The 27,803-nt window shown below is 40.9% G+C and overlaps 3 protein-coding genes across 4 annotated transcripts; 1 reads left to right on the top strand and 2 right to left on the bottom strand.

Annotated features, from left to right (window-relative positions):
- Positions 1-128: 128 nt before the first annotated feature.
- On the bottom strand, positions 129-3,585 carry LOC115798583 (methionine-R-sulfoxide reductase B1-A). 2 transcript variants are annotated; one of them, XM_075074454.1, is made up of 4 exons: positions 3,430-3,585; positions 2,917-3,059; positions 2,691-2,808; positions 129-768 (listed from the first exon to the last, which is right to left on the bottom strand). In XM_075074454.1, the coding sequence occupies exons 1-4, from the start codon at positions 3,482-3,484 to the stop codon at positions 752-754; spliced, it is 333 nt and encodes a 110-aa protein (XP_074930555.1). In that variant the 5' UTR covers positions 3,485-3,585; the 3' UTR covers positions 129-751. The 2 variants fall into 2 exon arrangements, with proteins under 2 accessions (XP_074930555.1, XP_074930554.1); XM_075074453.1 differs by having other exon boundaries at positions 129-763.
- Positions 3,586-4,565: 980 nt separating this feature from the next.
- On the bottom strand, positions 4,566-6,692 carry neurl2 (neuralized E3 ubiquitin protein ligase 2). The gene is made up of 2 exons (XM_030755673.1): positions 5,448-6,692; positions 4,566-4,793 (listed from the first exon to the last, which is right to left on the bottom strand). The coding sequence occupies exons 1-2, from the start codon at positions 6,220-6,222 to the stop codon at positions 4,678-4,680; spliced, it is 891 nt and encodes a 296-aa protein (XP_030611533.1). The 5' UTR covers positions 6,223-6,692; the 3' UTR covers positions 4,566-4,677.
- A 2,501-nt stretch (positions 6,693-9,193) lies between these two features.
- Positions 9,194-26,968, top strand: LOC115798818 (testis-expressed protein 2). The gene is given in 13 exon segments (XM_075074457.1): positions 9,194-9,394; positions 13,997-15,429; positions 18,150-18,350; positions 20,127-20,237; positions 20,240-20,453; positions 21,694-21,929; positions 22,008-22,157; positions 22,262-22,361; positions 23,010-23,148; positions 24,524-24,661; positions 24,973-25,182; positions 26,287-26,407; positions 26,493-26,968. Coding segments are annotated over 12 exon segments (3,192 nt in total). The 5' UTR covers positions 9,194-9,394; positions 13,997-14,037; the 3' UTR covers positions 26,673-26,968.
- Positions 26,969-27,803: the final 835 nt, after the last annotated feature.

Genomic DNA, 27,803 nt, shown 5'->3' with positions numbered 1-27,803 from the left:
TGACTGTGATATGATGGGACATATCGCCATCTAGAGCTCAATCTAAGGAATAACAGTTCAGTACTTTGAAGCAAATTTAAATAAGTAAGTTTCCTCACTGCAAATATCATCCTTATAGACAAAGCAGACTCTATCAAAATAATCTTATTGTTTGGTTTTTCCTTCATATGAAACATCAAAACACTAACAGCTGAAGATAAATCAGACTGATGTATATTTGTCCTAAATGAGCCTTTTAGAGAGTGCAAACTGATAATCAAATGGCTATAAGGGAAAGCACATGGTACAGAGAACACAAACTAAGTAGTTACATGTAACAAATTGGAAGAAAAATATTGCTTAATCATAGTTCCTTTGCTATTCATGACTTAAAGCAACAAAAAAGCAGACGGACTATCTGGACTTAAGTGCATAGTCAATATCTTTAAGAGACAGTACCCTTTGGAAGTTGAAACTCGCTTTAAGTGTGTCTACTCATATCAGCATGTTTCAGAATTGTAGAGTAAAGGACACAGTAGCTAATACACAGTAAATATGAGGTGTTCAAGAAATGTTACATTACGTAAAGGAATATTTGCGGAGCTATGGTCTGAGCTCCTGTGCCACAGGCTGGTCAAAGATTCATCAGTGAACAGGATGTCCCTCTCAGGCCTTTCTCCTGTCCACATCACCCACTGACCCGACCTGTTCACCCACACTCGAACCGAGCAGCAGTACAGCCAGCTGGAGTTGAAAACAGTTCATTTGCTCTCTAGTGCTTGTCCTTACCTTGGTCAGAGACAGAAGAGAAACACGCTTGCTGTCAGTCTATTGCACGTGAGGTTAAATCTGGAAATGCTGATTCACTCTTACAGAAAGAGAAAACACCACAAATCACAAAAAGACTCATTTGTAGAGCAGCAGCAGAATGAGTTGTTAGTAGAAAAGAGAACCGCATCATGTCGTATGAACATACCTCAATTCATTTCAGAGTAAATAATTGTACTTTAAATCCACTGTATCCTTCTAATAGCTATAGTGACAAGTAAAACCCACAATGGCCACTTAAATAATTTGAAACTGACAAAAGTAATAATAGATTAAAAAAAAAAGACTGAAAACGGCCTGGATAAAAATGATGGTACCCCTAGAAAAGACTGAAAATAAATTGACCACAGGGACATGTTAAACTAATGTGTGTCCTGTAATTAGCATAGAAGGAGTCTTTAACCTGTAATCAGTCAGTTTGACTATTTAAAGGGTGAAAAGCAGTCACTGTGCTGTTTGGTATGATGGTGTGTACCACACTGAGCATGGATCACAGAAAGCTATGGAGAGAGCTGTCTCAGGAGATGAGAAAGACAATTATTGAAACCATGTTAAAGGTAAAGGCTATAAGACCCTCCAAGCAGCCTGATGTTCCTGTGGCTACAGCTGCACATATTATTCAGAAGTTTATGGTCAACGGGACAGTAGCCAACCTCCCTGGATGTGGCTGCAAGAGGAAAACTGATGACAAGTTGTAGAGATGGATAATATGATTGATAACCAAAGAGCCCAGAACAACTTCCAAGAGATCAGAGGTGAACTCCATGGTCAAAATACATCAGTGTCAGATCGCAGCAACCATCACTGTTTGAGCCAAAGTGGACGTAATGGAAGATGACCGAAGAGGACACCCCTGTTGAAAGCAAATCATAAAAAAGCAAAACTGGAATTTGCCAGAATGCACACTGATGAGACAAAAAGCTTCTGAAGAATGTCCTTTGGACAGGTGAGGCAAGTCACATCAGCTCTATGTTCACAGACGCAGGTTATGTTCTGAGCTGCTTTGCTGCATCTGGAACAGGGTGTCTTGAATCTGTACAGGCACAATGAAATCTCCAGAACATCAAGGCATTCTGGAGTAAAATGTGCTGCCCAGTGTCAAAGAGCTTTGTCTCAGTCGCAGGTCACGGGTCCCCCAACAGGATAATGACCCAAACCACAGCTAAAAACACCCAGGGATGGCTGAGAACAAAACATTTGACTATTCTGAAGTGGACTTCTATGAGTCCTGATCTAAATCCTATTGAACATCTGTGGAAGGAGTTGAAACATGCAGTCTGGAGAAGGCGTCCATCAAACCTGAGACAGCTGGAGCAGTTTGCTCATGATGAGGGGACCAAAACACCTGTGCACAGGGCAGAGGTCTCGCTGAGAGTTACAGAAATCACTTGATGCAGTGATTACCTCAAAAGGTTTGTGCAACAAAATATTAAGTTAAGGGTAGCATCATTTTTGTCCAGGCCATTTTCATAGTTTGTTTTTAAAAATAATTCTGTTGGACCGCAATTCAAAAGCAGTGTCTGATTTTCACGAGTTAATTTTTCATTTATTACTACTTTTGTCAGTTTCAAGTTATTCAGTGACCATTGTGGGTTTTTATTTCTTTAATGGAAGGGTAACAACAATTTTGCCTTTGTCTCTATGTGAGAGAATCAACTGACCTTGCCATGGAAATTGCTTATTACTTCTGCTTTTCAGAGAAATCTTTACCAATTAAAACTGGGCACAGTGAGGTCTGCTGATCGCACAAAGTAACCCAGAGAATTGTGGAGAGGCTGTTTTATGATACTGGTAAAAATGACCTTTTCTGCCTGTATTTAAAAAAAAAAAAAAAAAAAAAAAAGATTAACTTGTAATAAGACAGCAGTAAATAAGTTCTCTACCTTTGCTGGGGACAAACTTGAGCGAGTGGCTGAATATTCAAAAACGTGAGAGCCCCTCCTCTGGGCCATCATTTACAAACTCATGGCCTAGCCCGTTGCCGCACTTGCCACATAGAACCTGTGTACACAAAACACCAAAAATGCACAAATCTCCTGTTGTAACCCATGAGTGACAATAAATATATATGATTTTTGCAATATATACTTTGCAAGTTTGGACTCAGACCTTGTAGGCAGTGAGGGTCTCCATCATCTTGGTTACACTGTCCTCTCTGATGGTCTCTGTGAAAGCCGGCCAGGGAGACGAGTGAGCGAATTTGGACCGACTGGAGAACAGCGGATGGTTACACTTGGAGCACACATATAATCCTGCAGGGGGACAGTTAAAGCTTGGTACTTTGAATTATTTCCAACCTGGGAAAGACATTTAAAATAATCTAAACTTGCAGGAGATTAGAGTAGAATTGATCTTATTTTTTTTTTATTGCAATTCTAATGAAATGCAACTAAATTGCCCTTTATCATCCCCAGATTTTGCCACAGTATTTCCTGTGTCCTGTCGCTGTGATAGTGCACAGTATTTGCTTAATATTATAGCCAAACGATGCTTCAAAAATCAACCAATCAAAGTACAACCCTATAATAAGCATCAAAAGTTCATTTCATCCTTCGTATTCCAGCCCGATGAAGGTTACATCACATCACTGTTTACTGAATAACTTGACCGCCTGCTGCTCACCTGGTTTAAAATGATCCTTGTAGATCTCACCCGCCAAAAACTGACAGAAAGACATGGCGTGTCGTTTGAGCGGATCAGCTGAAGGCAGATTCTCACTCCTAATCTTGCTCGGTCTTTCTTCTTCCCAGCAGCGATTACGGAACGCCTCCCGTCGCCGCTCCTCTCGTGTGAAGTGATACTGGCCGGAGATTTGACGGGAGCTCCGCCCACTGCTGTTATCACCGCCGCCGCTAGATATCAGTGTCTGCCAGCAGGAAGCACAGGTGGATGCGCTGCACTCTCCAGTGTTACTCCAAGTCTGGGGGACCGCTGATCCCCCCCAAAACACTGACTGAACTGAAACGGATCTGTTTATGTCTAATTCCTGTATGTGAAAGGCTGAATAAAACATTACCAACACAACGTGCTGGAAACAGATATACACTGGCACCACCAGACTCTTCTTTAACTCATTTACACTATATTCATTGTTTATTACATTTAGAAGATTCATGCAGGTGGGTTGGTGTGATAGATGAGGATGCTAGTGACAGGGTGAGATGGAGACTCAAATGAAAGCTTGGAGAACTATTGCTCAAAACCACAAAAATAATAAGAAAGTCTGGCAGAATATAAATAATAGCAAAATATAGAGAAATTAGGGTGGCTCAATATTTTTTGAACAGTACTGTATGTTTAATTCATTATCAAAAAATAAAATAATCCTGTAACTGAAGTGTTTATTGAACCTTCTGACAAATTAACAAAAAGAAAAAGTAATTAGATATTGATTTGCAGATGAGTTTATTCTATATCATATTTGCTACATTTTTGTGTAATTTATTGCTTAAAAATGTATTGTGCAATTTATTTCTTTTTTTTGGGGGGGGGGGGGGGGGGGGGGGGGGGGGGGGGGGGGGGGGGGGGGGGGGGGGGGGGTGGGGGGGGGGGGTCCACACTAATGATCGCAATCTCAAAACTCAAATTTGTTTTAGTCGCCAAACTATTTTTAATTCTGACTGTGACTACTCTGTTGAAATTCAGCTTATTCATCATTGACACACTAAGGACACAGGGCTCTCTGGGATGGAATATTAAACTAATCAATCAAACAGACACAACAAATACTGAATTTATTTTAATTTGATGTTGTCGTGTAACATTTTATTTTATAAATGAAATACTGAGGTCTGCCATGAAAATAAATATCACATTTTTGATGGGAGAGAGCTCTGAAATGATTTTCATGTGTCAGGTGTCCTGTGTCCTTCATTCATACTTGCAATAGTGTTTGAGTGCCTCTGGCAGCTCGAGCCAGTCAATAGCCATCCGGTGGACAATGTGTTTCTGGATGGCCTTCCTGCACAGTGTCTGCAAGGACGAGACTGGAGCAACAGAAAAGAGAAGAGGAAAATGTGGATTAGCAGATTAAAGGCAATCAAAAAAAGAAAGAGATTGATTAAAAAAAAAAAAAAAAGCATCAAAGAACTACCAGAGCCTGAGACTGAGCTTGAGCAAATGTATTTAAAAACAGTTCATATTTGTTGGATAATAAGTCAAATTGCCATAGTCAAAAAGGTGCAAAATGATCTTTTAGAAGCAGAAAACAATCACAAAGAGGTACAACATGAACACAAAGAGATGCAAAATGACTAAAAGAGGCTGAAAATGACAATAAACTGACCAAAGACTTCAAAGAAGAAAAAATGACATTAAACAGACATAAAACAACCACAAAGAGAGTCAAAAATAACTGTAACCTGACAACAGTCTGTAAAGAAGCACCAAACATCCACAAAGAGACACTAAATAACTACAGAGATACTCAAAATGACTACGAAGATACACGGATGACCACAAAGAGATACAAAGCAACTTTTCGTATCTGTAACACACCAATTGAGCTGGTAGAATGTTAATAAAGGAGACTATACATGATGCATCATTCCTACTGTAGCTGTTTTGTGTCTCTTTCAGTGGCAGTCAGCAATATGCCTCTGCTCTGCACCCTATTGTCTCAAAATCATTCTGACACTCACATCCGTACTCCACCTGGACAATCCGAACACACTTGGTAGCAGCAAATACGTCCACCACAGCATAGATAGGCCTGACAGTGGAGATTCCCTTCGCAGAAGCTCCCATGTCCTCTCCATTGATAACTATATGCATATCAGCCAGGCCTTCCCCTTTAGGCGCATACAGTACTCCTATCCTGCTGCGTCTGGCTGTGGGAGGCAGGGCGTTGGTTTTATATAAGTCATCCAAAATGTGACTGTAGCGTCCCGGCCGGCTCCGACCAACCAGCTTATCTCTGGGGATTCGAACATTCTCAATGTACAAGTGGGTGTCTGTGAAGAAAGCCTTTGGTTTCATGTTATTAACTGCGCCTTCATCTCCCTGATCTCCAGCCACATCTTCCTCCCCTCGCCCAAGCCTCCGCCCCCCAGCCAGTTCTCCCTGTCTGGGCTCTATGACCCCAGCATCCTCTATGATCTTGTTATGGTTGCGCGTGATGGCAAATATCCAGCTGTCCCCTAAATCTGTCAAGTTTGGAATGGAGTATTCAGGTACAGCCTCTAAGCTCCTGGGGTCCCTGGCGGTCAGGCCGACGCGGAGGTGGCCACACCAGCCCAGCTCCTTTTCCTCGATCTCTATGAGAAAAATCTCTCCAGGCTTCAGGGGGTATCTGCTAAAACAAACTCCATTGGCAAAGCTCTCTACTCTAGTGGCCTGGGTTCCTGAGTGGTCCAGTTGAACATTGGTACCATGGATGGGGTGGAACTGCATGAACTGGTCAGAAACAGGCTCCATTTCCAGCTTTGTTTGCAGCACTTCAAGCAGCCACTCTGAATCAGGAAACTAACTATCAAAAAGATGTAGCCCAGATGAAAAGATGGGTAAAATTCACAAAATAAATTATCAAAGCAAACAGTCTCGCAGTGGTTTTAGAGTACAAGTGGTCATTGTAGAGTCACAACCTGCACAGACATACGACGGGACCCTGCTCTGCTGATCTGTTGGCTACTTAGGGAAGCTTCTGGTAGAGGGGCTATTTTTGAACAGCTGCACATGTCAACAGATGGCAAGATATGTGTGTGAGTGTGTGTTGAGGAGGGGGTGGCAAACTCTCGCACGCGCACAGTCACTCACAGACCAGACATGTTAGTTGGAGCAATGAAGCCCGCTGGGCCCGAGCATTCATTTAATTTCACAAACCCATGTACTGAAGAAATACCAGCGTAATTATCCTAATACCATATGCCAGGCAGATATGGTAAACTACTGGCCTTTCATAGCTGCACTCTAAATATAACTCCTGCAAACACGGAATGGAAATTCATTCTTATGTAGAGCAGCAATTAAAGCAGCATGCCAAGATAGAGATCTGTGGAGAATTTGAAGAGGAATCACATTTAAAAAAAAAAAAAAAAGGGGAATGTGACGAGAGGTTTTTAATCAGAAGCTATCAGGTGTTTTCACCAGGCCATATTAATTACATTTAAATGCAGCTAATACGTTCTCATACCTAGCTCTCACTAATTACATAAAAACTGTAAATTCATGTAATATTTCATGTGTACAGAAGGTGTAATTTAATTGCATGGTTTGGGACAGAGGCTGCTGATGAAGCCCTGGGTTTTAAAGAGCCATTATGCAAGTGTTAAAAAAAGAACTAGGATGTTATTTCCCCCACAAATGAGCGCTTAAACTCATGAGAATAAAATGCTTCACTTGGTTTGGCACGGCAGGGAGCACATCTTTGCCAATGCAAGCAAATGTTATGAACAGTATATTGTACATTCCTGTGTAACTCACTGGAGATGTATGCTATGTAATATAACTTTACTTTTCTGGTGAATACTGTTTTAGAATGGACTATTTTAACAGCACGATTGCACAACTCCACCAGAGGAATTGTCTTTTTAAGGAAATTGCTTCTTTATCTGAGATTGAGTATCTGGAAGTTAATAAAATAATATGATGAAAAGAAGCTCTACGTCAGAAAGCTGAACAGTATGTTGCGCAAACAGCTGTGATGCAGTGAATTAGTTCACCAGAAAATAGCATTAAACAGATACATTCAACACCAATTTAATGTTGCTGGCATTTTCATGCATGCCTCCACTTGCTCTGGGTTTAAAAATGGACTATTAAATGTCAAAAAATAACATACTAACCTATATGTCAAATGGACAAATCTGTTGTAGCAGCCTCACTTATTTAAATGTAGTTATCATGAAGTATTTGCTTTATTTCTGAGCATATAGACTTCCCAGACTTCTTTAAGCGCTGCTTTGGTGTCTCAGATCTACAATACAGTAGTAATTGTATGCTGTGCCAAAAAGTTGGTGACCTGCTTTCAGTACTGGAGCTGCTCTGCTAGCATGCTGCTCTCATTCTGTGGAGTCATTGCGTAATAAAACACAAGTGGCCATTATAGAGTCATTAGAAAATAACACTGCTCAGGAAAATTAGGGGAACCCTTGATCATTAGAGTATAATGCAAAATCACTGATGTGGTCTTACAATAGGTCTGAGGAATTCATCTAACAGAGTGCTGGGCTGTCAGCTCAGGTCCCACTAAAGGATCTCATGACCTCATGCCATGCTCATGATTCTGACAGTTTGGTCAGAAACATGCATAAATAGCCCACTGGAGGTCATTCTGTGGGACTCTGGCAGTGCGCCTCCTGTTTTTCTTCACACAAAGGAGCAGAAGCTGGGTTGATGCCCTTCTACCAGCCCTGACCTGGCATCCTCGTGTAACTGCCCATCTTCTGGTATCTCCTCCACGCTCTTGAGACTGTGCTGAGAGACACAGCGAACCTTCCTGCAATGGGAATAATGAATGTGCCATCCTGGAGGAGCCGGACTACCGATGCAACCTGAATGGGCTGCAGGTACTGTCTCATGCTACCAGTAGTGAAATGCACACTAGAAAAAGGATATTTACTAAGGACAAGCCTGTAATTTAGGAAATCTCTTCTATGCATAGTTTTGGTGTTAAGATCCCACATTAGCAACATGCACAACAAACCTTTAAGAATTATTTAAGGGCCCTTTGGTTCCATGGCAGCTTTTGTTGCTCATGTGTAGACGCCAAGAAGTTAAACTAAATGTAAAGTATACAGCCATAATGTAAACAGAAACCACAATGAAATAAGAGGACAGTAAAATGGAATTATTGACATCACCAAACCATACATAGACTGTAGCTCTTCACTGAGTTTCCTCCTCCAGGCAGTGATGGATGGGGGTTACTGTCTCATACCCCAGCTGCAGCCTGCAGGCCTGCAGACTGCTCTGCCCCATTCCTCACGTTGTCATTTCTGGGGCTCCCATTGTGTTTTATGTAGGCCAAAACGCCAAAAGAAAGAAGGCTAATTTATTCTCACATCTTCTTCTTTCCTTCTTAGCGTCACAAAAAAAAAAGTCCTTAGTGGCACACGCTAAAGGAGATACTGTTTAACAGTATCAGTCTGTTCTGCTGAGCAGCAGTGTAGGATTGTTCTGCATTTGATTGATAAGATGAGTAACAGAGTTTAATGCAGCAGACTATATAATAGTATTCAATCCTCAGGCTGGACTTTAGCTGTCATCCTGTTGTGTAGGCTGCAATTAGACGATTATTAGACACACACTCTGCATGCATATCTGTGTGGGTGAGTTTGTGTGAGTGACTGTTAGGACCGCAGAACTCTTAATCTGGATTACCATGCCGCGCGGCCACGCTTTTCATAATCAGTTCGGTGAGCTGTGATTCTCGGCAGCGCATGACACATCTGGATGCGGGCAGTCGGTTGAGGAGAGGTATGCGAGCGTGTAAGACTGCGTGAGGGAGAGGAGCAGGCAGGCGAACACAAGAGAGACACTTTCGCATTTTCGGAGTCCTTGCGCGCACAAATGGCGAGGGAACCAGCGGAAGACAAAACTAACCAGCCGGTTTAGTTCTATTTTGCCACACACACAAGTATTTTCTGGGGTAAGTAAACGCCCCTAATCACATTTTAATCATATTTCATATCCCCGTGTTGGTTTGCTTTCTTTTTGCAAAGATATCATCAGCGCAGGAGACATATTTGCTCTTTTAACTGACAATGCGCACTCACCATCTCTTTAACTTCCACCTCTTCTGCCGTGATATCTTGTCGCGCTCGTCTTGTGGATGCAGGAAGGGATGTAAAGTGAAGATTTTAGTAGTACATGGTGTGTATCCGCTGTTTCAAAGCTACACTCCAATATTTAATATTTTATATGACACAACTGTTCTTGGAATTGGCTGTAAAATAGAGGCAACCAAAATCAATTTTCCCATACCCATCATAGATTTTGGTGTAACAAGGCTTCAGCTCACTGCTGTTCCCATTATTGATTGATATATCAATTAAAAGATTAAAAATTTTACCTGCAAATTGTAAGAAAGTCCCACATTCAGGTTTAAAGTCATAACTGAATAACTGGTGAGTTCGAAGGAGTAACAGATTAATCATTTCTGCTTCAGGTTCGCATTAGAGGTGTGGCAACAGATCAGAGCTTTTAAATGTTACAAGCATGAACTGCTGCAAGAAATCAGTTATTACTGGTGATATTTAATCTAGCAGGAATTGACAAGTATCTCGACCAAGTCTAGAAGTCCACTTTCTTCAATTTTGGCCCTTGGCATGTGTAAAAAATCAAAGTATATCTGGTATTTTTGTATTGTTTGTGGTCATCACAAGCCTCCATAACAGGCTCATGTCAGAGCAGAAAGTATTAGGCTGGATATGATTCCTGCAATTTTTTAGTTGTCAATCATCTGGGTTTCACTTTAAGCCCAGGAAAATGACTCATAGCAAAGGAACTCTAGGATTGTACTGGTACTGATAACTACAATCAACACTGGGTCAGCTGAGATGAGCTAGCTTGGAAACACACTCCACCAAATGTTGGTTTAGCCCATAATCCAGCTCTGTGATTTGTCAGATTTCACAGTAAAACCCTGCATTAATGTTAATCTGAGATTGTTACTGTTTGTGTCTGATGTGGCAAACAAACACACAGACCCCCTACACACATACAGAGAAACCGAGTCAAAGACATGCTGTCAGGTGGACAATTTGATTGAATGTGAGTTCTAACATCTGTTATAATTGTTTTACAGGTGAGTTTGTTGTTAGGAAACTGAAATAACTTTTTGGCACTGCAAATAGGAATGAGAGGCCCTAGAAGAAATAATTTTAATACACAAATTCACTTAAGTATTTGAAAAACATTCTTTTTTGAAAAATTAGATTATGTGTCTAATTTTTCTCAAGTTCTTAGCTACATTTGTCATTTATCAGCTGGTCCACATTTTTGTTCCAGAAAGAATAACCTCAAAAACTATTTTTACAACATTTACTGCTATTGGTAAGTTAGCACACTAACACACTACAGTAAGATGGTAGTGTAAGCTGAACAACGTATTTTATGAACTTGTTAGTTTGCCGATATTAATCATGAATGGGACATAGGTAGCGTGATGTCTCCCACTGGTTTCTAAAGTCCTGTTTTGAAGCCTCAAGATGAGCATTTCTGCCGTCGCCATCGTGGTTGCTAAAAAGTATCCAATTTTAAATTCCTCAAAGCACACATCTCCCAGAACCTCACATGGACCTTAAACACAATCTCTCTGGTGAAGAAGGCACAAACGTGGCTCTACTTCTTAAAGACACTGAAGAAAGCCAACCTGTCAAACCAGCTGCTGGTGTCTTTATACTGTAACTCTGTGGTAAGTATAATCAGATGCATTTTGGCTTGGTATGCCAGCTGCACTGAGGCTGACAAGAAGGCTTTTGAGAGAGTCATCAAATCAGCACAGACAACCACCAACACTCAGCATGAGCTCACTTGAGCTGCAGAACCTGGTGCTCAACATCAGGCCACAAACATTATCAAGGATACTTCTCATATTGGCCACCACCTTTTTACACTGGTGCCCTCTGGAAGGTGCTGCAGAGCAATAAGGATCCGTACTTAAGCTTTTATCCAAATGCTATCAAAGTACTGAACTCTGTTTCAGAACATTGTGCACTGTCACCACTCAGAACATCCTGTGCAATATCACAAAAGACTGTGCAACGGATATGTGTGTATTTCTTACAATTCCTATTTTATGCACATTTTAACCTATACTTGTTCTTTTTTCACTCTATCTGTCGCCAAGTGCTTTCTCATATGGGGTTGTGTTTTCTCTCTATTATTGTATGGTCTTTATCTTACAATATAAAGCACCTTAAGGCAACTGTTATTGTGATTTGGTGCTATGTAAATCAAATTTAATGCAATTTAATTAAGGCAACTCTTTATAGAACTTGCTTGAGGTTTTTACTTGATGTGTCATAATTGTATGCACCGCTCAGGGAGATGCTCCCTGTGCAATGATAAAAAAAGGCCTTCTTCTTCTTCAGAAATGAACAAATGAGCGATCCATAAACTCAGCAGGAAAGTCTTTACAGAGGTCAAGACAGAAAGCCGTTTTTTCCACTGACTTCTATAAGACCGGAAATCTTTTTGCAGCTTCAGCTATCACTATCTGGCAGCCTTCATACAGAATACTAGTTTAAGGCATTTCTGCACTGGCTTTGTTTTTTCCCGACCTTGAAGCTACATCCATTTTTTTATACTGTCTGTGCTTACACTGAAACCTGAGAGAAATTCAACTTCTGAAGCACCACTTACATCAACCAATCAAGTCACATTCACTGACATGCTCTAGCATAACCTGAGAGAGCGACATGGTCGCCTGTGCAGTTCAGCATCAAAATGCAGGAGAAATTGCTCACTGCATGAGTAATCAGCGTGTTGTATATGAACAAAGTTATTGACGGGCAGCTATCTGGGCTAATGCTATCCTCCAGTCAAAGCTTGACTATCTTGCCTTAGGATGATTGGTTATTATCGTTATGACATTCACGCCAGCAAAGATATCCCCTGAAGCACCGGGAACACCCACAATAAAGCACTGAAGCAATGGATCCATGTGAATCCTGCCTATGTGAAGTGTTTCTCTTTGTCTTTCTTAATACAATAAACCTGCATATGTTTTAGCTTAGAACCCTCTCCACTATGGATTTAATGCTATGCTACTTGACCAAAAGAAGAACATTATATGACCCATTTGGTCCTTTCAGCATCAGAAAATATTCATATCCTTTTATGATGAGGTTATGCATAAAGCCGACTTATAGTTGCAATGAATGTTATAAAAACATCTGGATTAGTGCAAGAGCTACAGCAGCATCTGGAGTCCACAGAGCCTACAGCAGTTTCCAAACTCACATGATGATAAGACACCACTCAACAGTCAGCTTGGACAAAACATTATTAGCTTAACAGTTGTTTAATGTGTGAGTGCGTTTAGCACCTTGCAGCTTCTGGTCCCTCTTTCCATGCTGTGAAAGGTTGTGAGGAAGGTCTAATGCTGCCTCCCTGCATCTGTGTGTTAGGTTTATCTCCCCCTCCGTCCATTTTGGGCGAGAGCAGATTAGTCAGAATCCACCAGCTGCGGGGGAATTGGTTGAAATTGTGCCACACAGCGCTCTAATACAGTTACATAAATCTGACCAGTCAGAGGTAGGGTTTAACTCGCATAAAGAGCAGGGCAATTGACTTCAAGAAACGTCAACTAAAAGGACTCCCACTGGGCCTTTGTGCTGGTTTTCAGCTTGTGTTCAGGGACACAGAATTGCTCCTTTCTTTCTCTAAATTAGAGTTGAGAGTATATCCATGTTCTGTGTTGGATTTTGCTAATATCAGTTTGACAAGTTCATAGGTGGTGACTGTGCCATGTGTTATGTTAAAATGTGCAATGCTGTTGACACACAAAAGTGTGTGTGTGTGTGAATGACAGAGTGCATCGCTGAACGCTCCTCACTATTCGTCTCATAAGTAACTTTCAAAGCAGCTTGAGAAGACATCAGAGGGAGTGTTGTGGCTAAGAGTTTCTGTGTGTGAGGCTGGATGACACCGTTTTCTTAGAAAGATTACATGTTGAATGCTGCTTCAGAGAATGAGTGCGGCTTTGTTATGTTTGTCTGTAGATTGCAATTTAAAAGACAAAATATGACAAATATGGCTTCTTTTCCTGCTCTAAAAGAATCTTGCTATATTTAAACTCTCCTTTTTCATATCACGACTGTGTGCACAGATTATTCAGTTTCCATATAGGCATCCTATTGGACCCAAAAGGAATATAGATCCAAGCCCGAGTTGTTTGTGTGACATTTGGGGAAGAAAGTCTGTCTTGTCTATTTTTGCATGCTTCTACAAAGCATTCAGTATGTGGAGCGACAGCTATGGGAGACATGCTTAGTTGGCTGCGATTCAGGCTCACTGGTCTTCAGATTAATGTAGATTTCCACAACTCAGAGCTCAACTCAACTAAGCAACATTCCCACATTAATGCGCAGTTGGCATCAGTAAGCAGTTTCTTTGAAAATGAGGCACCAGCATAGAAAAGATGCCTTTCCTCATTCTCTACAGCTCAGTCCCTGACTGCTGTTATTTGTTCTGCATTCAAGGCTTAGTAATGTAGCTGACCGTGTCTTTTTTAATTCTCTTTCAGTGACACATATGTGCCTCGGCTTGGAGATGTAAAGTCAAAAAATGGCAGAAGGTGGAAAAAATGGGGAAAAAGGAAGCAAGGACAAGGGAGGAGAAGGTGGCAGATCTCCCCAGGAGCCCCACAGCCTCTCCTCAGTAGGTGCTGCCTCCCTAAGGACAAAGAGGCATCTCCCCCGAGGGATTGTAATCCAACTAACAGGGACTGAAGGGGAGTGGGACAGCCTGGATGACAGTGAGCTCATCTTCTCCCTTGAGCATGATGAGGACTGCCCCTCTATATCACTCTCTAAGGAGAAGCAGCTTTCCACTGAGGATGATAGAGGGGCACAGTCTGAAGAGTTCCATGTCCCTGTTTCTCCCTCGTCACCAGGTTCCCTGGGAAACTGCTCTGCTGCTGCAGGCCCAAGCTTCCTCTCGCCTGGTCCTCCCTCACCCACCCACCGACCCTTAGTGAGCCTGGTCAAGTCTCTCTCCACAGAGCTGGATCTGAAAGAGAGTTCCACTCTCAAACCCAAACCTTTTCTCAGCCTCGTAAAGTCAATCTCAACCGAGCTCTCTCGCTCAGAACCCGAAGTGTCACAGTCCAAATCAGACTCCCGACTCAACCTCCACCTGTGGAAGCAGCTGACCCAACTGAAAACCCGCAGCAATGGAGACTCTCGCACTGCTCCCCCATCTCCTAGTTCACTCTCCCCAAGTGGAGAGGGTCTGAAAGGTGGTTTCTTCAAAATGGAACTGGAGGACACCAAGCGGAAGCTCTCTGAGGCTGTGCATGAACCTCTGAGCAGCATGTTCAGTAAGATCAGGAGAGAAGAGAGCTCAGGCAGCCCTAAACACCAGTGTAAGAACCAAGGGACTCACCAGATCAGCACCAGAGGTTTGGGGCGGGAAGGTAGCACAGACAGTGTTCTTTCAGAGTCTCCTGTGAGAAGCGCTAGGAAAACAGATGCTGATGTTTTTTCTGTGTTTGAGTGGCCTTCTGTAAGACATCTTGGGAGAATTCAGCACAGCCCCTGCCCCGTGCATCACCACAGACAGCAACACAGGGATGAGGAGCTGGAAATATGTACAGATGGTGATATGATGCAAGTGTTTGCCATCGAAACTCATAAACAGGCGAAGAGGTCGCCTGGTTCTCAGGCTCTAGCAGCACCCACGACTTCTCCTGTTCCACAGCCCCCTCACCCTCTGCCACGAATGAGTTTATTTTGTGTGGCTGTGCTGTCCTATGGTTACTTTATCCTACCTCTCAGTCCATACTTCTCTGGCCTGGCCCTGGGATTAGCATTGGGCTTCTTGCTAGGGCTTTTTCTCATTCGGATGGGTTCCTCCAGGTCGAGCAGCTCAGTCCATACTCATAGACCAGCACAGACACTGCTGGGAGAAGGGATTCTGACAGGTGGCAATGTCAGCACTGAGCCTGACACACTCACGGTAAATGGATGAGTCATCAAAGACAAAAAATGTCGCTTTTATTTTCAGACGCCTGCGCTTCACTCCAGCACTCACACATTTTCAGTTTGTCATGAAAATATCTGGGAAAAAGCACTTGAAGGTGCCATAATGCTCAACAGAGACTGAACTGCCACCCTCAGTCTCTGTCTCTCAGGGAATAGGGTTAAAAATTAGACTAGAGCCAACAGCTAATTAGAGTAGCTTAGAAAAAGACTGTGAAGTGGGGAAACTAAGTAGTCATGCATGAAATTGCTCCTGCTCATCATCCCAAAATGGTGTATTGTTTTTTTTTTTTATTTTATTTTGGTTTTGTTCCAATTAAACAATTGACATACATAAATCAATCAATAGTCTTTAGACAGACCCCGTGTTACCTCTGTTTCTAGTCTTTATACTATCAGCTGACTCAACAGGCTCTTCATACTGAATAGAATATGAGAGACTATTTTAAGCTGAACAGTTGCACTAAATGCATGCAAAATGTGGTGCAGTTTTCCACTAAATGCTTGAAAAGCAGCAAAAGCAAATGCACATATACAGTATATTGGCTTTTCCATTCACTAGTAATACCAGTGGCACGATGGTGCAGTGGTTAGCAAGAAGGTTCATTGATTTAATCTTATAGTCTTCTGAGGCTTTCTCTCATGTGGTATGGATTATTTCTGGGTGATCTGACTTTCTCCAGCAGTCCAAAGACTTGCATGCCTTCATAGGTGATAACCCTAATCCTAACCCTGACTCTACCATAACTGTATATTTTTGAGAAAAGCAAAAGTTTTCTTTTAAAGGTCAATAATGTTTCATTTGTCTCAGAATGATTATTTCCAATGCTTGATTGGACATGATTGCTTGATTTGCTAATACAAGCTAAAAAATGCATATTCTGATTGTTTAGGGTCAGAGTGGCGATCTTTCTAGGGTCTACCCTCATTCCTTCCCAGTGTCAGCAGGTTACAGATGCCTGTGACCCTGAATTGGATGAATGGTTAAAAAAAAATACATTGAAAAGCTGCTATTATATAAATATGATGTGTTGATGGGATCAAGAATTTTGGTTCCACTGCAAAAGAAGGGAAATATGATAAATGTGGCTGAAATATGGCATTTATGTTAGCTACCTTCACCAATTCGAGGGTCGCTATACTCTCCAAACTCTAATTTTTTACTCTCCTATGCACAGGGAGATTTCCAAATCCACATGTTTAAATTCCATCATAACATATTAAATCTTCTTAATAGAGCAAACAGGAAAGGAGGGAGTCAGGGTGGCGGGAATGACACATGGAGAATAGCACAGGGCAGATTATAGCCAGCTCCCTGCAGCAGCCTTTTGGTGTGTGTGTGTGTGTGAGAATTGCTCAACACAGTGAGCTATACCGGCACACCAAGTCTTTGGTGTTTTATGAAAAATTTTTTGCATTGTACTTTTTATTGAAACACCAATAGTTTTATAGCGTAGTGACTTTTTGGCATGTTTTCACTCAAGAAACACCAGATGGGCCACATGAAGCACATGGATGGAAACATGGTCAGTAATGTGAGTGGGATTACAGCAACTTCAAAGTGTATACCCCTTACCAACCATTATTTTCCAATTCTCTGATGACCTGCAACTGCAAGTCTTTCTGATTCACAGGCTTTAAAAAGAAAGAAAAATTGCTGCTTAATAAAAATTACTGATTTCTAGATTCACTCTAAAAATTATGTTAAAAAGTTACTCCAAGCAAAACTCAGTACCCAGAGTAGTTCTTATTAGTTTTCTTTGGTGCTCATTTGGTCCAAAATAACAACGGCAAGCTGGCGAGTCGCTTCAGCAAGTCCGCAGCCTTTTTCTTCTCAGATTAAAGCCTCTGAAAGTGGCATGCTACTACAGTACACCAGGATCCTAGAACACAGTTAAAACCTTCAATAATGAAAAGTGCTGGAGCCGCAGTGATAATTGCTGTTCTGCTCCTGGCTGAGTTGACACAGGGCAACTCGGGAGGACTACCACCACCCAGACACTGTCAGCTCCAGAGGCAATTAGTAGGAAACACAGACAGGAATAAGCTGTAATTTATCAGGAAGCTTGGCAGACTGGGGATGGAGAACGGTGGGAAACGATGTTTGCTGTCTCAGTGTTGAGCTAATTCCCTTTTTTGGCCATTAGCAGTTTGGTATCAGTTTGAAAGCAATTAAAATGTGAAAGCTGGAGAAGTTTGTGATGCAGTTGCAGAGGTCATAGGATGACTCCGCTATTACTAAATAAATTAATAACTATGTGTAATGTATTACCAGTTAGTTGATTGGGCCTTTAAGGTGGAGTGTACAAAAATGTATAAGCAGTTAATACAATACTTACAGTTAATCTCCTTGAATTAAAGCTGGAGTTCTGCACCTCAATCACATCTTGAGTTTTGTAAAGGTTAAATAAGATAAAGCAATCTTAGCTTATCTTATTTAAAACCACTGAGCTGAATATAACTTTGGCTCAAATGCCCAAGAGACCTCAACTCTCTCCCTGAAACTTCCACTGAGAAATAAAACATTTGAAAAAATGTTTACTTTTTGCCCTCCATATAACGTAACATTTCAACCTGATTACAAAGATGATGATATTCAAGCCTGGAACAATTCCAGATGAAGTGTTTACTCGTCACTTGAAAATGCAAAAACACTAGTGTTGATTTTAAATCACCTCTTACTTTCTTCCTTTTCAGGGCTGGATGAATGAGATATATGATTACGACCCAGAAACCTGCCATCTAGCTCTGACTCACTCTGTGTTTGCCACCCTGGAGGGATCCTGTCTCCATCTGGACTCCCCACGTTCGAGCATCAGCCGCCGGGCCACGTATGACGAGAGATTCCACGAGGCCACCTTTGTCAAGTCACGCTGCTATCAGCTGGCAAATAGCAAAGTATGAAGACTTCCTTAAGTGAATATTTTTGCTGTGTCTGAGGCTGGGAATTGCAAAGTAAAGACCTGAAGTACTGTGCAAAAGTCCTGAGCCACCCCTTATTTGTTTATATTTTGCTAGAAAAATAGGGAATAGATGCAGCAGCTTATTGGAACTTTTGCAAACATACATAGTAATACAGCATATAAGGCAAAAACAGTTTGTCCAGTTCTAATGAGCTTGAATATTTGGTATGACCACTTTCATTCTTCAGCACAGCCTGAACTCTCTTAGGCAGCTTTTTTGTCATTTCTTTAAGTAGTCTTCATGAATAGTTCTCCAGGCTTCAGTCAAAGCTCTTCTTATGTCTTCTTAGATTAGACTTCCTGCCACTGATTTTCACTCCTGTTCTTGTGTAGTTTGACATGCATCAGCCTTTTCTACCTGTTTCCCTTCCTTAAGAATGGCTCTGACTCTTCCACGAAGATCATTTCTGATGAGACAGTCGATGGGTCATCTGAAGGTCCAAATGCATTTCTCAGATCCTGTGTCAGGTCTTGATGGATTGTTTCCTATTTCTCAAGGACATGACTTTCAGATACTGTTCATCTGCTGTCAATTTTTAGGCCCAGATCTTCTTTTGTCCTCCAATTGTCCAGTTTCCTCAGATTTTTTTTAAGGACACACTGCACACTGTGCCAAGATTTTGACTTTGGGAATCATCTTATTGGTGCAAAAATATCTTTTTTTTTTTTTTTTGTCAAACTGTGTTATCTTTGGCATGCTTCATAGCCTTAACTAAAGAAATGGGAACTGCAATAAGCTGCTAGTAACAAAGTACATTTAAACCAGGTTCTTTGCTAAGTTGTCTGTGTAGACACAGCATTGGTTCATCCCTTAAAGTAGGTGCTTTTGTTAATGCTTGAATGATTCACAGGTCAGTGTTAAGTGCCTTAACAAACAAAAAAACATTCCTCTGAAAATGGTCAGGTACAAACACTGGACTAAATATGAGTGAAAAAGCAGCCAATGTCCAAAGAAAAGCTTTGAAAGAAAGCCTGGAGAGCTATTGCTCAGGAAAGTCTGGCTCCTTGAAAACAACATATATAGAGAGGAAGGGTGGTTCAAGACATTTGCACAGTACTGTAGTTGATGAGACATTTTACTTAAAGCCACAACTGTCAGCATCACAATGGTACAAGAGAAAAATTTAGGAGATTCCCAGAATCAGGACACCCTGAATCTAGCGGGGAAACCCCTGGAGCTTCTCTTCCAACATGGACATAAAGAGATAGTAAATATTGTGGAGAAGCCTTGTATAAAAGTGTTGTATCAAATTAATCAATGCTTGTTATTAAACATGAATGTGACTTTGAATAATAAATGCATAGATGTTAGAATGAAATTTCCAGTGAAATGTTTTGTATAATGCTGGAAGCGACTAGATTTGTTTGGGGGGTGAAGAAGAGCATATTTGACATAGAAATTGAGTCTCAAGATTGAGATAAGAGGCCCCGTGGTAGACCCAGGACACGCTGGAGGGATTATATCTCTCGGCTGGCCTGGGAACGCCTTGGGGTCCCTCCGGATGAGCTGGAGGAGGTGGCTGGGGAGAGGGAAGCCTGGGCTTCTTTGCTTAGGCTCCTGCCCCCGCGACCCGGCCCCGGATAAGCGGAAGAGAATGGATGGATGGATGGATTGAGATAAATTGTTACTTAATAAAGGGGATGTCTGACTATGTTCCCTATTTAACAGTTTTGCTTTGACATAATTGAACTCTGCTTCCTTTTCCCAAAGGTATTCCTGCTGCCATCTGTGTTGGCGCGTAAGAGAATATGGAACCCAAAGTATCCCATCTGCATCCAGCTAGCCAGGGGGGCAAAATCTCAGGAGGATGAGGAGGAAAGTGGGAGGAGAGCCAAGGACTGGAGTCTGGAGCTGAATTAAGCAGTCCAAACCCAAGATCCTCCAAAAATGGCCATGAGCTTCCCACTGTTCTTTACCTCTTTGGCCGAACAGGAAGAGAGAAAGAAGAGTGGTTCCGTCATTTCCTGTTTGCATCCATGGACACAGAGAGGGAAAAGGAGAGAAACAGACAAAGCAAATGTGTGTCCAGCAAAAGGGGTATGAGAAACATTAATAATGCATTAGAAAAGCAAAGGCCTGTAGATAAAGGATCTGTAATATATGTGGGGATTATGCATTACATGCTCCACTTCTTTCCATTGCAAAGCCAATCCACTTCAAGAGATCACACAATTTAAAAAAAAAGAGACCAGCTGTGTTTTGGAGAAAGCAGAACAGTTTTACTACAAATACTTGTTTTGTTTTTGTTTTTTAATTCCTAAATCAAATCTGTTATTCAACCATGCTTCTGTTACACTTCCCTCTTCCACTTCCACTTTTATTTATCTGATTAGTTAAGGGCAACACATAAAAGCTTTAGTTCTGTTGCACTCTTGGGAAAGGCTGGTTATTAATCTAATTGGTTATTTTAGTTAGGTCAAGTAATGGTTGAGCTAATTATGCATAAATTTTCACAGTTCTGAGGAGTTTCTTAAGAAGACTATTACCAGTCTTCTCAAGAAACTCCTACACATACAGACATGTCCCAGTGTGGGATCGTGTCTTTATAGTACAGAGCTGGAGCTCAGCAACGACTTGTACAGTTTGGCATAAATGCACTGTCATGCAGGGGCAGAGGTAGCCTAGCATTGCCATAGTGATCTCACCTACAAAGTGAAAGCTTCAGGGTACTAATTTTCATTGCTTGCTTTCTATGCTTGCTAGATGTTCTGGAATCACAGAATAAACTGTCTATGGAAAAGCAATAATTAATGTTGCCTCACAACAGGAATGCTCAGAGTTCAAAACACAGACTGTATATAAAAGATGGACATAGCGACTGTGACACGAAGTCCATTTTGAAGCCTTGACTTGAGCATTTTGGCCATTTTTTTTTTCTTGTTAGGTTGTTGTTTTAAACAGCATTTAAGAGAGAAGCTACGCCTATCTTTTATATACCGTGCATATGGTTAGAGACTGGTGGTCAGCAGGGTTTCAGTGGAGTTTGCATCGCTGACAAATATTTGTTCAAAAACTGAACACAGTTGTGTTATCAAAGAATCTTCTTTCAAATACAGCAGCCCTGTTCGGGTTTTTTAAAAAAAAAGATAGTTAAGAGGAAAATGCAAGATAACAGATACATTTTCAGTATAAAAAAAAAATCTTCTTGAAATGAAAACCCATAGTACAATATTTTCCTCACTCAGTTTTCAAGGCAAATGTCATGAAATGAACCCAAATGCAAATCACCAGTTACTTTTTCTCTGAACAATCATCAAATGATCCTGTATTCCTCCAGGTGACCAAACACAGCGCTCTACTGTACATGTTCATGTCCCGAGCAGCAGAGGCTCCAGCAGAGTGGGCAGCAGTGACGAGGACGCCCCCTCCACACCTCCGCTCCCCATCATCTCCACAGCGCCCTGCAGTAACACCAGGGGCCTTTCTGTGCTCGACTACCACAGTTACATGGCTCATCTCCTGGCTGCAGAGGAGTCGACCCCACTCTGTAGTCCCGGGGCCAACAACACAGATGTAAGACCCACCAATAGAAATGTAAGCTATACAGCTCTTGACTCTTAATCTAAACCCTTATTCTTTTATTTTTTTTAGTGTACCTGTGATCTAGCAGAGTACCCAGGGAAGGGCCAAACTGCCTGGGCTAACGCTCTAATCGGTCGGATCTTCTGGGATTTCCTGCGAGAGAAGCACTGGGCAGATGCCGTGTCCCACAAGATTCAGAAAAAGCTCAGCAAAATTAGAGTAAGAGCAATTTTAGTGAAACCTACCAAGTCGCAAAGGTTAATTATAATTACACCACATTTTCTTCCATGATTTGAATTCATGATATGCAATACACTCTACAGCTGCCTTACTTTATGAATGAGCTGACTCTGACTGAGCTGGATATGGGAAGCTCTATGCCACAAATCACTGCTACCTCCAGTCCAGAGGTTAACTCCAGAGGTGAGTACAGAGTGGAGATTAAACACTGCAAAACATAAGGGCAAACCAAAATGCAACAAGATTTTCACAAATACCCAAACAGAGCAAGCGATGACCTCATGTGGTTACAGCATTAGATCAGACACTGTTATCCTGCTGTAATCTTGTAGAGCAGGGCAGCCATTGCGCCATTCGGGGCATATTTGCTTGTGTATACGTGTGTGTGTGTGTGTGTGTGTGTGTGTGTGTGTGTGTGGTGTGTGTGTGTGTGTGTGTGTGTGTGTGTGTGTGTGTGTGTGCGCGCGCTCTGAAATCAGGCGTTTTGGCCGCCCCTGACGATGGGAGAATTTAAGCTCGTCAGTGTGAATATAGCTGTGTGACATCATGATTTTTCCCTTTCTCGATTTCTCCGCCTACTTCGCTGTTACACAACCTTGCGTCAAAAAGTTAAGCTGTTTTCTGCCACCCCCCCCCCCCCTCCTTTTTTTCCTCACTCAGAGAATTAATAATCCACCGTAATTTATTATAAATTTAATTTCAAGGCTTGATAGTCTCAATGAAAGCTGTTTAATCTGCCTACTAAGCAGAATGTGTCCAGATTAGGCTGTTTCTAGGGGCATTTGCCCTAATTTTGGTACTTTAGCTTTGACCTGTTTGGGGTGCCCTCAGCAGGCTTGTGGGTGGAGCTGCAGCTCGTCTACACCGGTAACCTGCAGATGACCCTGCAGACCAAGTTCAACCTGTCCAAGCTGGGTAAAGATGGCGGTCAGGAGACAGTACACTGTGTGACGGAAACTGGTAGCCCACGGTCAGTGCTAAACACACATACCTGTAATCTTATATAGATATCTTATAGATATAGTCTTACATATCACACATTTTCTTAATCAAGAAACTATTTATCAATTAGCAAGCCAGCGGTTTCTGTGGATAATCTCTTTAATTAAATACTTACTGATTTTCTTTGTATAATTCAGTAACCGCGTAGAGGAATTTGTGAGTTGCAACATGATCTCTAGTGCACTCTGAGATATTAAAGGGGTGATACATCCTGATTTATAGGCTTCAGTATGAGTCAAGATACAAATATAGTAAAACACAGGTTCTTAACTTTATTTTCCCTTTTTTAGACTTCAGAGGGGAAAAAAACATTTTAAGACTTTACACAGCTGTTTTTAAGCCAAAAAAGAACTTCTTGTGGCTTCTGCTTCTTGTTTATAAAGTCTGTAGAATATTCCTTTAAAAAAACAAGCAAATAGTGTTTTTATCATCTCTAATGCATATTTCATCAAGTAGCATGAGCAATGTAAAAAATAGCAGTAAACATGGGATTTTTAAATTCTAATCCTTTCCATAGCTCACCCACACACACCCTCACATCACTCTCCCTTGATCCCTCTGGTTTCTGATTCTAACAATTAGCATAGACCTTTTTGCCATAAGCCCAGAAGGATTTAAGTCCATGCAAAGCTTCACATTAGCTGTCTTTGTGCTGCATCTGAAGCTAAAAGTCAAGATAGAAAAGCTTTAGATATAGTCACTAATAGCAGATGCAAAATTTGCTCCTATCAATGTACAATCCCTCGCTGTGGAAAATCTACATAAAAACAGAATGTACTGATTTGCAAATCTCATAAAGCCATATTTTATTCACAAAAGTACATGGAAAACATGTTAAATGTACCATTTTAAGAAAAATATTAGCTATTTTGAATTTGATGGCATCAAGACATCTCAAACAAGTTGGGAAGGGGGCAAAAAAAAGGCTAGAAAAGTAAGCATTAGGGCCTGTGGAACTGGCAATTCATGCATTCAAAAGGCACCATCAGTGCTGAAAGGTATATGCAGGTTTAGATGTGTGAGATGAAAATGAGCCAATATTTTTTTTGAAATGGTTTATTTTCTAAGTTCAAATGTTGGGCTTGTTTTATGTTTCTGTTGTGAATAAAATATGGGTTTATGAGATTTGCAAATCAGTACATTCTGTTTTTATTATCTTCATCATTATCATTATTTACATTTTAGACAGCATCTCAACTTTCTTGAATTGGTGTTGCAGCCATGATGGCATAAGTGAATGTTTTAATCACTGAAATGCCTTAGATGTATTATGCTTCTGTCAATACCTTTATTTTTTCTTCAGCCTCTTCATTCCTAACTTGTCTGCCTGTTTATCCTCCCAGCTGCAGGCCGATCCTTAGTGTGCTGGCCGACAGTGATGAGGAGTCCTCCAGCGCTGGTTCATCTGATGAGGAAGAACTGCTGCTTTCTGAGCCTCAGGGTCTCGTGGGGGAGAAGGGATGCCCACCAGCAACAGAAGGGTGAATTTTGAATGTTTGAAGTCATGTATTATTATTAAAATGCAGCAGAAACAGGGGTTTGTGGACTGATTCACATGAATGGCTTCTAGAGTGAAAGTAAGAAACCAAAAAGTGTTACTTCAGCCCTTCTGTCTTGTGAATGCTCTTTTTTTTTTTTTTTTTTTTACTAAAGCAGAAAATAAACTGTGCTGACATCACACACCCAGATGGCTGTTGCACTCGTTTACATTCTGAGGCGCTCATCTCTCCTCAAATTCCTGAGTTGTAGGATCATACAAACATTCTTGTGTCGTCTCCTCTAATCCTAACAGGACAGGGGGTGGAAAGACTGGAAGGAAGATTTTGAGATTTGTGGACAAAATTGCCAAATCCAAGTACTTCCAGAAGGCGACAGAGAATGAGTTCATTAAGAAGAAGTTTGAGGAAATGTCCAACACACCCCTGCTGCTCACCGTCGAGGTTCAAGAACTGTCGGGGACATTGGTTGTCAACATCCCGCCGCCCCCTACGGACAGGATATGGTACGAAAAGACAGCTGCCTGAAAGCTAGAGTGAGGCAGAAGTAGTCCTTCAGTATTGATCAGATCATTTATGCACATGTACACAAAATCAGAAACCCTTCAAAAACATGATGAATCAAAGCGATTAGGCCCAGTAAGAAGATCAGTCACTATAGCTTATCCAATAACCACATTAAAGATTAAAGAGGATTGAGCTTTTTCAGTTCAGATAAATACTGCTCGTGTTTCTATTTGAAGTGATGGAAGTATGTAGGCTTTGGACCATTTTGAGTGCATATAATTAAATATTGAAAATATACTATTAAGCATGCATATGATGTAATGTGTAAAACTGCTAGTTTGAAAACAATTTAAAACATCCACAAATTAACAAAAATTATCAAGTGAACATGAACAGCAAGCAGTGCCATTATATCAAAGGCATAATTATACTCACTGGCCACTTCACAAGGTACAGTTGGTCAACCAGGTCTTTATGTCTTTAAGACATTCCTGCAGTTAATTGGCAAAGAGAAAGCTGGGTGTCATCTGCATAGCAATAAAAATGTTTGCTATGCCTTCTAATAATACTGCCTAAGAGTATTGTGACACAAAAGCCACCCCTTCTAGAGTAAGATAGTCTACATATTACAGTTTTCAGTGTTTCAAAAAGCTGATAGAACAGGGAGAAAGAGTTACAATAAAGCTAAAACAAACTATAGATTAGTAGTAATACAAACAAATGGATACTGATGCAAGAAAAAACATGGGGTACATGAACAAAAAAAAAAAAACTCAACAATTAATTGATTTGAAATGATACAGGATATGTTGTGTCATTAAGTGAAAAAAAAAACTCTTGTGAGATTTAAAAGATGTGTCAATGATGCATGCCATAAGCACACTTTACAAACAATTCTCAAAAACTAATCACGTTCTGTTTCTGACTTTCTGTGCTGTGACTCACTTTTCACAGCTCATCTCCTGCCAAAGGCACATTTGTTTATTCACCCAGTAAATCAGGTCGAACACCGAGGGTGCTTTAAGTACTGAGACAGCATGAGATTGAAATGTGGTTGATTATTATGAACTTGATGCAGTTCAGTATTTCAATGTCCTCTGCAGGTACAGTTTCTGTGTCCCACCAAAGCTGGATCTGCATGTCCGTCCCAAACTGGGGGAGAGGGAAGTGACTTTCTGCCACGTGACTGAGTGGATTGAAAAGAAACTGCAGGATGAGTTCCAGGTAGAGAAAAAAGTCCTGCATATTTTATGCTGCCATGCAAATTCTGACTTTTTTCCCCTAGCTTTCTCCTGTGTTTCCTCTTTAGAAAGTCTTAGTACTGCCAAACATGGATGACATCTACTTACCCCTGATGCAGTCTGGGGTGGACAGTGCTCAAGCCTCCGAGTCCCAACAATCCCAAAGCTCCTCCACAGAATCCATAGAGAGGATCCCACCCGAGATCTCTGGGGCAGAATCTGACCAGTGCCTCAATGATAATGACTGATGGAAAGCTGACCCTGTAAAGTGGATACATAACATGAAGCTAAATTAGCTTCTTTAGACTTCAGTAGCTCTTAGGCAGACTCTCTAACCTTAGTGTTTAGGTCTGAACCAAGAGTTCTATAAGTCCTGTGTTTTGCACTGTAGCTGTTAAGATAACTGACCTTGAGATTAGAATCTGTTTGCATCACCTAAAGGAGAATAACTTAATGATTTGGTTTAGTCAGAATGAATGCTGTGAAGTAACTACAAGTGATATATTTTGCAAATGTTTACATGTGAATGAGAAGTACAACATACATAGAGTATATAATATATTATATATATATATTTACTGATTTGATGTTTATAGAGTCCCTTTGGATAATGACATGATGGACATTTTTAAATAAAGTTGGAAAACACTTAGCAGTTTTATTCTCACCCTACTGTAATACACAAAACATGATACACACGCACACACACACAGTGTAGTGTGTGTGTGTATAAAAATGGGTATGCGAGATTTTGTATATGAGTACACAAAATCTTGCATACTCATTTTTAATTTTACATTTTATGAAGGTGGACAGTCTCTAACCAATGGGTTTAGAAGTACTCTTACCTAAGGTAGGTACCCTAATCGTACATGTATATACATTTTGTTGTGCTTCAACAAACAGTGAGTACCATATTTGTCTTTTATTTATTTATTTATTGAAACAACATCTACCACTTATATATTTTAATCTTTTCTCAGTGTGATTAATATATCTTTTTTTTTTTTCATCATTTATCTAAACTTTGTAACAGATGCTCACTATAGAAAGAACAAATGTCTAAATGGAGAGATGCATATTAATAACAAAAAAAATGCATGCACAAAATCCCTGAAAGACCTGATGCATAAAATGGAACAATCACACTGAGAAAGCAGTGTGATAATACGTGGGAGAGTGTGAGAGGGCACACATGACGATCTATGGGAAACTGCTGAATTATTTGCAGTATGGTTCATTAGACAGACCACGGGTCTCTGTGTGAAACTGTTATAAGATGCAAACTCATTACTGCAGTGAATGCAATTATTCCACAGTAAAAATATTCAGCAGTGTGAGGTTATTCAAAGTATATGCAGTATACATACCATGTAGTG

Source organism: Archocentrus centrarchus, chromosome 19, assembly GCF_007364275.1.
Source record: "Archocentrus centrarchus isolate MPI-CPG fArcCen1 chromosome 19, fArcCen1, whole genome shotgun sequence".
NCBI lineage: Eukaryota > Metazoa > Chordata > Actinopteri > Cichliformes > Cichlidae > Archocentrus > Archocentrus centrarchus.
Note: the sequence above shows the minus strand (reverse complement) of the source record. Positions and strands in the feature narration are given on the sequence as shown.

Excerpts from the sequence above, each read along its gene's own strand:
- neurl2 (XM_030755673.1), bottom strand. The coding sequence starts at position 6,222 with ATGGAGCCTGTTTCTGACCAGTTCATGCAGTTCCACCCCATCCATGGT. Across the intron at positions 4,794-5,447 it reads TGTCCAGGTGGAGTACGGAT|TCTCGTCCTTGCAGACACTG; the intron begins GTGAGTGTCAGA and ends CTGTTGCTCCAG.